The 11,980-nt window shown below is 41.5% G+C and overlaps 1 protein-coding gene across 16 annotated transcripts in view; it reads left to right on the forward strand.

Moving 5' to 3' along the window:
* The window catches only part of MAST4 (microtubule associated serine/threonine kinase family member 4), a 443,961-nt gene extending 432,430 nt beyond the window's left edge, over window positions 1-11,531 (forward strand). For all 16 annotated transcript variants that reach the window (XM_053288780.1, XM_053288778.1, XM_053288779.1 and 13 more), the window contains 4 exons: window positions 12-134; window positions 3,587-3,723; window positions 4,488-4,669; window positions 5,414-11,531. In XM_053288780.1, the coding sequence (XP_053144755.1) occupies window positions 12-134; window positions 3,587-3,723; window positions 4,488-4,669; window positions 5,414-9,252 (4,281 nt within the window). In that variant the 3' untranslated portion in view covers window positions 9,253-11,531. The remainder of the gene's footprint in view (window positions 1-11; window positions 135-3,586; window positions 3,724-4,487; window positions 4,670-5,413) is intronic.
* Window positions 11,532-11,980: the final 449 nt, after the last annotated feature.

Raw genomic sequence — 11,980 nt, forward strand, 5'->3', positions numbered from 1 at the left:
TTGATCTCTAGAATGTTGAAGATGGAAGTCCAGCTTATCAAGCTGGACTGAAGGCTGGAGATTTGATCACTCATATAAATGGGGAGCCAGTGCATGGCCTTGTTCACACTGAAGTCATCGAATTGTTGTTAAAGGTAAAGTATCTGTTAAACTTCTTTTCCAGAAACTATATCATTTCCGAGGTTTTGAACCATTAATTTATTTTTAATTTGATTCGGGTTCATCAATATTTTGGCTCAGTTCAAATTCAAGTACTACTGCTTGCACTTTAACTCTATAAAATGAATACAGTGATAATACTATTTCTAGTAGTATAGTATCTATCTATATATTTCTCCTGGGTGTGCCTTCGAATGTGCGTCCCGGCGGCCCAGCTGATTGGCTGGGCGCCGGCACACCCAGGAGACCAGAGGCGGCAGCGAACATGGCTGGGGAGGCAAGCGGCAGGCGGGCCCGTCCGCAGAGGCTGCACTCGGCCCGCCAGCAGAGGTGGCACTTGGAGACAAGCGGCGGTGGGTTCGTCCATGGAGGCAGGCAGCGGCGGTGGGCCCGTCCCCATAACTGGGGAGGAGAGGTAACTGTTGGCCCTGAAGAGCACACAGATGTTCTGTGTGGGGTCGGCTAGTAGAATACTATTTTACTTGAGAAAAAACATTTTAACGGTTTATTTTTGCATTAAAAGGGGGGATTTTCAAACATACAGGATTTTTTTAAAAATACAAAAACTAGACAGTCATACAATTGAAAGTTTGAATGCCTGATTATTCAACTACTTATTTTGAAATGGTTACAACATTTTGTGTTAGGTGTTCCGTTTCAGTTTTAGTTCATGGCAATTAAGAGACTTTAGGTTTGGTTTCAGTTTCAGGTCAGTAGAAAAAACCCTCTCTGAACTAGATTTTTGGTTTAACTCCCTGATCTACTTCAGTCAACAGGCACTTTTTTTCTTCCAAGGGTTGGCTGTTGCTAGAGGGTAAAACCTTTTCTAACTGTATGGGGCTTTCAGCTGTACACCCAGGAATATGAGTTTGGCTACAGTGCTAATGTAAGGATAATCGTTTTGAATTCACAAATTTATGAAAGCTTGTTTCCCACTGGAACATCTGGAGTCCCAATATACTTTAAAAAAAAAATCCTACCATAGCACTGCTTGGTTGACAGCTATAATCATGAAAATAAATTTAAAGTAGCCTAGCATTAAAGTAATTTGCATATATTATTTCCATCCTATCGACCCTAATTTTAGATAGAATTTAAAGATCTAGAAAAATTGCACTGAGTATTTTTTCAAATTATAAACACGTATTTCATATGTGTCTCTTCTTTGAAACTAGAGGGGCTCTCAAGAACTATAAATAGCTCTGCATTAACACTGGTTGCCCTGGGCATCTGTTGGTGGTTCTGAACCATATACTACTGGCTAGTCAAGTGGAAAATTGCTAGAAGTCTAAGGATTAATAAAGCCACTTAAACATAATAAAGCAGAGACTTGAACACCCCCTCATCGAGATGGGGCATGCAGTGGAAATGGAGATGCATTCCCAAGTCAATGAAGAGAAAAATAGCACAAGTCTAATAATATACAGTGGAGCACTCCTTGCAGTTATGCATCCTCTGAACTGTGTAATCATATTTTATCCTCATTCAGTTTTTCTGATAACACCTGACAAATGTCACTACTTTATTAAAGGGAACGTTCAACAGCTGTCCTTTCAATTGCAGTCCCATCTTTTCTGTGTTACTGGCAAGCACATGTGGGATATAACTTTGTTTATGTCAATTAGGAAGCTGGGTGGTTTGAAGATTTTTTGTGGGGGGGGAAGGCTTCTGGTGTAGTATTGAATTAAACACAAAACAAAACAAAACTGGCCTCTACTGTTCTGTTACTGTGTACAACTGAATAACCATTTTCTTTCAGCACTTGCTGAAAGTCGATTACTCAAATGACTATTGTAGGTACAGCATCAGTCCAGCAGGTGGTGAAAGAGAATGTGCTTAAGAATATAGCTGAGAACACAACCTTTAAAAATATATATATACATGATGGGATGTTAGCCTTGGCACTCTCTTCTCTACATGGGGGAGAAGATGTCAACACTGTTCCTACTGTAGATTTTGTAACAATAAATAAGCATAATATACATTTTGGTCATTATACTCGCACTGCTGTTGCTGTAATATCCAGGTCACACTTTAGAATGTAAGTCTGCAGACAGGGTTCTTTGATTTTTTAAAAATAGGATTTCTTTACAGTCTACAGAAGCTTAATATATTCTTTTGTGGTTGAATTTATTTTAGAGCCTAGTTGCATAACCCTGTCAGCACATGTGTCTTAATTCGGCAGTTGTGTGAGCATGTTGAAAACCAATGTACATAAAAGCGTAATACATACCAACAACAGTTTAGTGTGTAGTGTTGGAGCTGAAACTCTGTGCAAGCAGAATGTTGGCAGGCATCATGCATTAACAAGACTGTGTGACTCTGTCCTCCTGTGCTTAACACTTCCAAAAGAGACTTTGAAGTTGTTGTCCAATCGGAACAACATGCTAAAAGATAATAACAACAATAATAAAGAAGAAATTCATATTTTTAAAATAAATGAAATCTATTTTCTGCCTCATTTTTAAAAAAACTTTTATCAGGATCTAAAAAGCTACTTTGTGTGTGGGAAAGGGCTTGGGCATGTTCAGTGGATGGATTGTTTTTTCCCCCCTTGGACCTCTATGCCATGCTACAATCTGCTTGTGAAAGTCCCTTTGGTTTCAAAAGAGATTTGTCATGCAACATGTGCAGCTGTTCCTGCAAGAAATACAACTCTTAAGCTAAAAGGCATGAAGTTGTGTCTTTCTTTGGACCTAGTCAGTACTTTGCAGCTCCCCTAGTGATTCCTTAGAATTCTAATATTGATGTCACTTTTACTGCTAAAAGAGACTCAGAATTAAAAGCTGAACACTGTTGATCAGGGGCGTAACTACTATTAGGCAAGGGGAGGCGGCTGCCTGGGGGCCCCCACGCCTTGAGGGGCCCCCCAGAGGCAAGTCACATGTGAGTGTGTGTGTGTGTGTGTGTGTGTGTGTGTGTGTGTATCAGCGAGGGGCCCATTTTAAAATTTTGTCTCTGGGCCCACTCCAGCCTTGTTACGCCCCTGCTGTTGATCTCACAACAACAACAATAATCTAGACCTGGAATTGCCTAGCTGAATCAAATCAGCTAGTATTTACAGAATTCTAATGCTGGAACCAGCCTTATACATCTTATTGACCTACGATGTGTCCGTCCTTATATGAACCGTTTTGCACATTGCTGTATCATTCTGATTATAGTGTGCTTCAGTCAAAAGGCAGGACTGAACAAGATTTACCTCATCAAAAGGGCCTGCAGGCAAGGGCTAGTATAACAAAACAGCTGGTAGCTTGGGTGGGACTAATATAGACCAAGAATTTCTAGTTGAAACTGGCACAGGAGAAAATGTTTTCCTGACCACAAATATGTCAATCAGCCAGAAGCAGAACCCTGAGTCTGTTGTTCTGCGTGGGACAAAAAGTCAGAAAGTAATGACTTCTTAATTTTATTTTAATCTTTGCAGAGTGGTAATAAAGTGTCAATTACTACAACCCCCTTTGAGAATACTTCAATCAAAACAGGACCAGCCAGAAGAAATAGTTATAGGGGGCGAATGGTCAGACGAAGTAAGAAAACAAAAAAGAAGGAGAGTTTAGAAAGGTAAGTTGTGTGTTTAATACAGAATATATTAATATTTGTGGAAACATGTTTTCTTCAGAGAGAGGGCTTTCCCCCCTCTTCCATTTACTCTAGTTTATCTTATGGACATGCAATATTTTCCCAATCCAACTGTACTAGACCTTTGGCTTTCCTCTTTAAAGGTCCTCTATAATCCCCAAGATTGGATAGCACAGGCTTCCTCAAACAAGTGATAGCTTCTATATTTGAACCTTACAAGGTGTATTGGACTGTTTACCTGACATTTATGTTGTGAGTCCCAGGAGATTTTCCCCTGATATGTGCGTGTACAACACTGAACAAATAGATTGCGTGGAAAAGGAATCCCACTATAATGTAGTGACCTTTGTTAGCAGTTTTTATGAATGTGGGGGTTTCATCTGTTTTAGTTTCTGCCTGAGACAATATGATGGAAACTATTTTCCCAGTTTTGAAAAATGAGATTCTGTGTTAAAAGGCACTTGGTACACAAACAAAGTGTTGTTTCAGATGTCTTGAATTCTAAGTATAGAGGGGAATTCTCCTACTGCAACTGAGGTACTTATTCTGTCCATATGCCTGCTTTCCTAAGCCTGTGGCTCCCATAAAATCTTGGTAGTCCTGCAGTGTTTACACAGAGAGAGGGGGCAGGCGCAAGGAGAGGGAGAGAATGTTGTTAAAGCAACAGTACCAAGGCACAGTGTTTTAGCTGCTGATATATTGTTAAGCATGTGTGCTTTACAAAAGATCCCTTGTCTTCACATTAGGAGAAGATCTCTCTTCAAAAAGCTGGCCAAGCAGCCCTCACCCCTTCTTCACACTAGTCGGAGTTTCTCCTGCCTGAACCGATCACTCTCATCAGGTGAAAGCTTGCCTGGTTCGCCAACTCACAGCTTATCTCCCCGCTCACCAACACCAAGCCTCCGCTCCACCCCTGATTTTCCTTCAGGTGAGTATGAGAGGATGAGGAAACCTAGTGAAAAATGAAAAAAGGTGTTAGTCCTGTGTGCAATTAGTTGCTCACACAGAGTTACTGCGTGAGCAGGCTTCTCCATTCACTTCCGTGGAGTGAGCAGATTCCCTATACCTTTAGGAAATACTGAGCTGAATATTCACACAACAAAAATAACTTCTTTGAATCTAATTTAATGGAGTCAGGGCTGCCATTATATTTCCTTAAACTTGCAAAGGGTTTTGCAGTGCAAGTTCTTTCATTTTGCTGTTTTTAAAATTTCTTTTTACTTCATTGTGCTTCTGAAAAGTGATAGACCTCCTAAGTGATGAACAGAGCCCAAGACTCTGCCTCAGCAGACCATAAACCTAAGTTACTCAGGCACACTATTTAAAGTTGTTGGAAATAGCTGTTTATGTTATTAAGCCATATGTAGTGACTTGTGTTCACTCTAGATTAATCCTAACAGCTAGAGGAGGCCATTACTGGGTCAAGTAGCAGCATTTACTGTAGAAAGATTAAAAAATAGGTCAGATTAAGTTAAATTTAAAATTGAAAGGGAAGGCAGTCAAGTGATCCAAATATTAAAGAAGTGAGACTTTTCAGGGCCAGATATTTGCAAGCTTACTTAATTTGACATTTTTTCCTGCTGTGTATACTGTATAGAAACAATTTATTTCACCATGGATTTACAGATACAGAATGAAAACTTCACTAGGTTTTTATCTGTTTCTCTTCCAGGTACAAACTCTTCTCAGAGTAGCTCTCCAAGCTCAAGCGCACCAAATTCTCCAGCTGGTTCAGGACATATTCGACCCAGCACGCTCCATGGTTTGGGCCCAAAGCTTGGAGGACAAAGATACAGATCAGGAAGACGCAAATCAGCTGGCAGCATTCCTCTCTCACCATTGGCACGGACTCCTTCTCCAACACCTCAGCCAACATCTCCTCAGCGATCTCCCTCACCTTTACTCGGGCATTCAGTTGGAAACACAAAAATAGCTCAGGCTTTTCCAAATAAAATGCACTCCCCTCCAACAATTGTCAGACACATAGTTAGGCCGAAGAGTGCAGAACCACCAAGGTCTCCATTGCTGAAGAGGGTTCAGTCTGAAGAGAAACTAGCCCCTTCTTATGGCACTGACAAAAAGCACTTGTGCTCACGCAAACACAGCCTGGAGGTAACTCAGGAGGAAGTTAATAGAGAGGTATCTCAACGAGACATAACTCTTCAGAGTCTGGAGGAGAATGTCTTGGATACCCCATCGCTCACACGAGTGAGGCCTGCAGAACAAGGCTGTCTGAAACGTCCAATTTCCAGGAAGCTGGGCAGGCAAGAATCTATTGATGAGCTGGATCGAGAAAAACTGAAAGTCAAGGTAGTTGTGAAGAAGCAAGGCTTGGCAGAGAAACAAGAACATTTGCAGAAAGCAAGCAGTGTACAAGAACCTTGTGGTGAATCAGAAAATCCTGCTACTTTGTGCCTGGAGGAGAGAGATGGCAAGAACACATTTCAGAAAGCTTTGGAAAGATCAAACCACTTTGAAACTAAAATTGCAGCTCTGGAGACACAATCAGTAGGTGGCATACTAAAAGGCACCCTTCAAAAGAATGTAAACATGAGATCAAATGATTGTGCTCCTTCAGATGCTTACCCACCCTGTCATGGGCCTCCGCTTAATGAACACAGTCATTTGTATTATGACTTCAAAAGAATCCCTCCTCCATGTACATTGCAAAATGTGCTGCCTCATTCATCTGACAAGATGCTGAATGGAAAAGGAGAAAATGGAGAAAATAAAGCTACACCAACAAAAGAATTTGTCAAATTAGAAAGAATAGATAGTAAGCTTGCAAATATTGATTATCTGCGGAAGAAAATGTCCTTGGAAAAAAAAGACGACAGCTCCTGCCCGGTCCTTAAGTCCAAATTGACATCAGGTGTGCATGAATGTCATCAGCTTGGTGCAGTCAGACCTATAAACATACAGCAGGATTCCAGTTCAGTGGCTGAAAGCCGATCATTTATCAGCACTCCTCATGCTGCTCAGATGAGCTCTGTTCCTTTTGCTCCCCTTAAAGTCCTGAATGGCCGAGCAGAAACTGGCATGGAGAAATCAGCGCTGATTTCCACAGAGTCCCCTGTCCGCAAGAGTCCCTCAGAGTATAAGCTAGAAGGGAGATCTGTGTCTTGCTTGAAACCAATTGAAGGCACATTAGATATTGCTTTACTGTCAGGGCCTCAGGCCTCAAAGACAGAGCTGTCTTCATGTGTATCCCCAGGAAGCCAAAATGCCAAAAATGAAGCTGGATGTCCCCTATCACTGGTATGCCAAGCTGGCAGCAGTGTGAAGGTTGAGACATCCTGTCAAAAAGAACAGCCACCAACCTTGCAACAATCCAAGCCTTGCAGATCTGATCTACTGGAACTCCAGTGTTCAAAGCCAAATAAAAGTACTCAGAACTCACCAGCAACAACTGTGGCGACTGAACAACAGTCATTAAAAACAGTCTCTGGTCTTAGTGCTAAATGTGATCCCTCTGTAAGAGTGGCTAGCCAAAAGAAAGAGGTCATCCAGTATACTGCAAATGAGGTGAAGTCTAGTGGTCTCCAAAGTCAGAGTTCTGTCTTGTCAATGTGCAAATCTGCTCCCACACAGGGTATTCCGGAAAAAACTAAACGAAAAGAGAAGAACCCTCCAAAAGACGTGCCTGGCAGCCACACTAGAGCTCAAAGGAATGATGGTGTGCTTCCAGAGAAGCCTGAAGTAGTTGAGGATTCATCAAACGGGAAATCTATTACAGAAGGGCCCCCCAATCAAGACCCTAAGCGCACCCAGAGGTGTTTATTTGATTCAGCTACCCAGCTACAAACACGTGGGACAGCAAAAGTGCAGGTAACCAGCTCAAAGACAAAGCCCAAAGATGTGCCGAAACAATCTGCAAAAGAGGATGGCCATGCCACTAGAGAATATTCAGGAAATGAGTTGGGCATGCAGAAGGTGTCACTTCTCCAGAAGTCTTTACAGACATCATCAGATGCAAATTCTGCTAAGCTAGAAAAAAGTCCAGTTGGTATAGCAATGCAAAAGGACAGTCCTCGAGAGTTGGGGGCAAAAGAGCAGAAACAGTCCAAAAACGCACAGGCTCCAACTGGCGAGAGAGGAGCTGGCCTTGCTTCTAGGCAGCAGAGTAGTAATTCTGATGTTCCTGCTGTAAAGGAATCTGCCAACCGGCAGGCTGTAGCTGATGCTCCCATGTGTCACAGCAACCAAGATAATCTCAGACCTACATCGTGTTTGGAAAATAGCTCTGTTAAATCTAAGCAAGCCTCTGACACCTGTTCCTCTAAATCAAAATATTCTGACAAATTGACATTGACACAAAAACAAATAGCCACAAATTCAAAAGACAAAGAAACTGGTATCCAGGTTTTGGTTGGCTCACGGAAGGAGGGGAAAAATATCAATAAGACTGCAGTGGATTCTTTTTCATACCCTGCAAGCTCTCAAAGAAAGCTAAATAATGAGCAAATTTTTGTAGAAAGGCATTTGGTCATAGAATGTGGGTCAGAGCCCCCGGTCCAAATCAATAGCACTGTGCCTGAAAAGCAGCTTAAATCCTCTAGTCAAAGCCAGGCAGCAGCAATAGCCCCAGAAGCCTTTACGCATGTTCAAAGGCAAGAGATGGCCAGCTTAAGCGACCCGGTTGATCAAAAACTGCTCCAAATACGCAGCAAGCAAAGCCTTCCTCCAAAGGTATCGACTGTGAAAGAAGGTCCACCGCTGAACAAACAGGTGGACAAGGGTGCAAATAATCAAAGCACCTCTGCAGAGAGACAGCCTGAAGGGAAAAAATGCACTGATGCACTTTATCTTCAAAATGACCCTGGGAAACCAGACCCTAGCCTTTCCCTCACTAGCTGTGATGCCAGAGGGAAAGCTGTGGAAAAGGCAGCTCTGAGTAGCAAGAGCTCTCAGGACCCTAAAGGGAAAGGACACATGAATCCAAAACAGCCAGCAGAGGGAAGCAAACAGCATGCAGCAAAACATTCCTCCTCCTCGGCTGCTTTGCAGAGTTCAGGCCGCGCAGCTGCAGCTACCACAAAGCAGCTTGACTGCCCCTCCAATTTCCCTGAATGTAGACAGGAAGCTTCTATTTTGCCTTCAGCAAAAGCTAAGCTGGGGTCACCAGAACCACTTGCTGCGAGCGGAAGGGAAGTGAAAAAGCCAACCAGCTCTTCCACAACAGATGGCAGGGCAGAAATAGTCCCAAGTGCTTCACTCTTGGCCTTGCACTGTCCTGCTTCCTTCATGGAAGAGCATGTTCCTGCCTCAGGCTTAGCGGGGAAAGCCAGGAGCCAAGAGAGGCCTCACTCGGCTAACACTGTGGACATAAAGGGGAAAGACCCCATTCTGCCTCACTCAGCTGCGGCAAGAAAACAGAATGTAGGTAAAGATTTGCCAAAGTCAGGGACTCCAGCTGACTCTCTGAATGCACTTTCATGTGACAAGGACTCTGCCCGGCAGAGGCGAGGAAAGGACACCTCACGAAACAGTCCTCACAAGAATTACTCATAATAGGAACACTTGCAGGTAGGACTTCCTAGCTACAGAAACCTAGTATCTTGTCTTACCTTCAGAAATCAGCACTGTGTCGTATTTTCTTGCAGAAAAACTGTCAACGCCACTTAAGCAGGGTGTGTAAAGAAAGGACACCTCCTCCCACCCCCCCTCAAAATGCCTTCCCAAATGTAACCGGTTAAACTGTTACCATATTGTATTTGTACAAAAATGCTTTTACAATTTGAGAGATGTGTTGTTGGGTTGGGGTGGGGGGACAGATTCTCTGTAAATACTTAGTAGCGTGTGTCGTTTTGAATGTAGCGTATCCACTTTGCTGCTGATTGCATTGTTTACTTTCTGTTTTCATCGGCAGTTGCACTGCTGCTGGTTTGCCATAATCTAAAAAGAAGCAGAATTCCTAAAACTTAGGCCTAGGCTGGACTCACAAATGTACTGGTCTGAAGGGAAGACAGAAGTGCCCCATTGGTTTGAAATTCTATATGTAATTTTAAGAAATTATAAAACTAGTGGCTTTCTGTGAATTTCTGTGTATCTTTTAAGAGCTAGAGGTTGGTGGTACTGTAGGAAGTTAGCTGCACCCCCAAACAGACCAAACTGCAGCTCCTTAATGCACAATGTTTGTATCTTGGCTAGGATATGCCTGATGACAGATAAAGGGAAGGGTCTCCATTATCATTCTAATACCATTCAGTTCAACTATAGGTTTCTGGTAAGGTGGATCCTCTCCCTGTGCTGCTCTCCCTTGCTCTCCTTCATTTCATCGTAGGCTGAGACCTCAGAATCTTTGTGAGCTTCGGTTCTGCTCCCGTGATTCAGATCGTATTTATTTACATTCAGGCCTTTAGTGGTTCAATGTTCTTTTCTATATTATGACAAAAATGGGGGGGGGAAGGCATCGCATTTTTCACCCTCATATCTCCATAAAATATCAAACGTAATATTTTAACACCTAGTTGGGGCCTTATGTTGTAGATTAAACTTGCTGTTTTTAGCAAGTCAACTTAGGTTTCACTTCTTTTTGAAATATATTAAGTAGCTCTTTACATTTCATATTGTGATCTTTATTTGTATGCAAAAAAAACCTATATGTAATTTTTTTAATGAAAAGGCGTTTTTCTTTTTTTTTTTAAAAAGCAAAAAAAAGGGACCTGTTGGAGCTATTTGGTGCTAGAATGTGAGTGTCCTTTTACTTTTGCTAAGCCTTATTTGAATGTTGTATAATGTGGACTATGTTAAATTTGTCTGGAGCAAAGGTTTGGTTGGAAACTTGGACACAAACTCCAGAAAGGTTAGCACAGATAAGAATGCTTAAGGGACTGGGATCCAGAAAGCTACTTGTGAAGCTCCCCCCCCCACCCTGCACCCCACTTCTGTATTTACTCACAAAAGCTCATTTAATACTGACCCTCCTCCAGGGCATCCCCCGCCCCGCGTTTCCTTAACTGTATTCATCCAAGCGTATCACAATTATGAATTGGCTGCTTGTAAGACACTAACCGGTGTGCTAAATGCATTTCCTTGGGAGAAAGAGACTAATCCAGTTGGGATTTCATTCATTTTTAGGAATCTTGGCTAAGAAAATAAGATTACCAGTAAGTTCCTTTAATTTCCCATGCAGTACAAGTACATTCATTGCTCAGGAATGATTAAAAACAACTGGAGGAAGAAAATCATTTTGAAGAGTGTGAGCCTAGCTTTACAGTCAGTATCTGTGCTTTGAGGGTTGAAATAATCGAACACGAATGCACTCCGTAATCATGACATTTCTATCTGGGAGGTATTTCATAGTTTACAGCCACTTGCATTTTTAAACCTTCCACTTGTTTCCTTTAAAGCACATTTAGCTATCTTGTTTACAGATATATCTTTTTATGTATATTTTGTATAGTGCTTTATATAAAGCACTTTATATTTGGCACTTTTGCCAAATATTTCCCCCCATTTTGGGAGTGTAATAGGCCTAAGCTTGTATACATGTAGTCTCTGTATGTTTGATGTTTACCTTTCAGTGAATGGTTAGAGATTCTCCTAAATGTGTACTTTTGTCAGTCTTGGTGTGATTGTGTATTAAGACGTTCCCTTTGTAGTACTTCCTCTTGTAGATTATCAGATATTTAAAAAAAAAAGTTTGTTAGGATCTGTGCAATAAAGTGTTTGCAGTCTTATTTTCTTTAAGAAATCCCCATGGATGTCATTACCATTGGATATTGAATAAAAATATTTATACTTATGCAGTTGCAGAACATTGAAATAAAACTGAGCATGAACGGGAACTGAGTCTGTTTCTTGAAATGGCGTTCTTGAGTTCTAACTAAATAAAGGTTTTTAATACATATGAGAAAAGACATTATGTTTATCTGATAAATGCACTGTGAACATCTCTCTTGTGCACCATATTAAAATATGAATGACACTAATGATAAGGAATCACAAGAAGTCGTTTTGTGTTTGGATATGGTGATTGTTGTTAGACTAAGTAAAATTTTCCAGTACTGGAATGTATAAATTAGTGTTTGATTCATATTTCTGCCATGCATTCTAAATGTCAGAGACAAAACAATATACAGGAGAACCGCATTAATCACAGACTCACCACACCATCCACAATTTCATATATCCACAGTTGGGTAATGGACACCCGACCTCGGTATACATGGAAAAAAATCAGCAAAAAAGGGTTAAACTCACAAATCCACAAGTCAGGTGGCTGCAAATGACCTCA

This window comes from Hemicordylus capensis, chromosome 2 (genome assembly GCF_027244095.1).
Source record: "Hemicordylus capensis ecotype Gifberg chromosome 2, rHemCap1.1.pri, whole genome shotgun sequence".
NCBI classification, from domain to species: Eukaryota; Metazoa; Chordata; class Lepidosauria; order Squamata; family Cordylidae; genus Hemicordylus; species Hemicordylus capensis.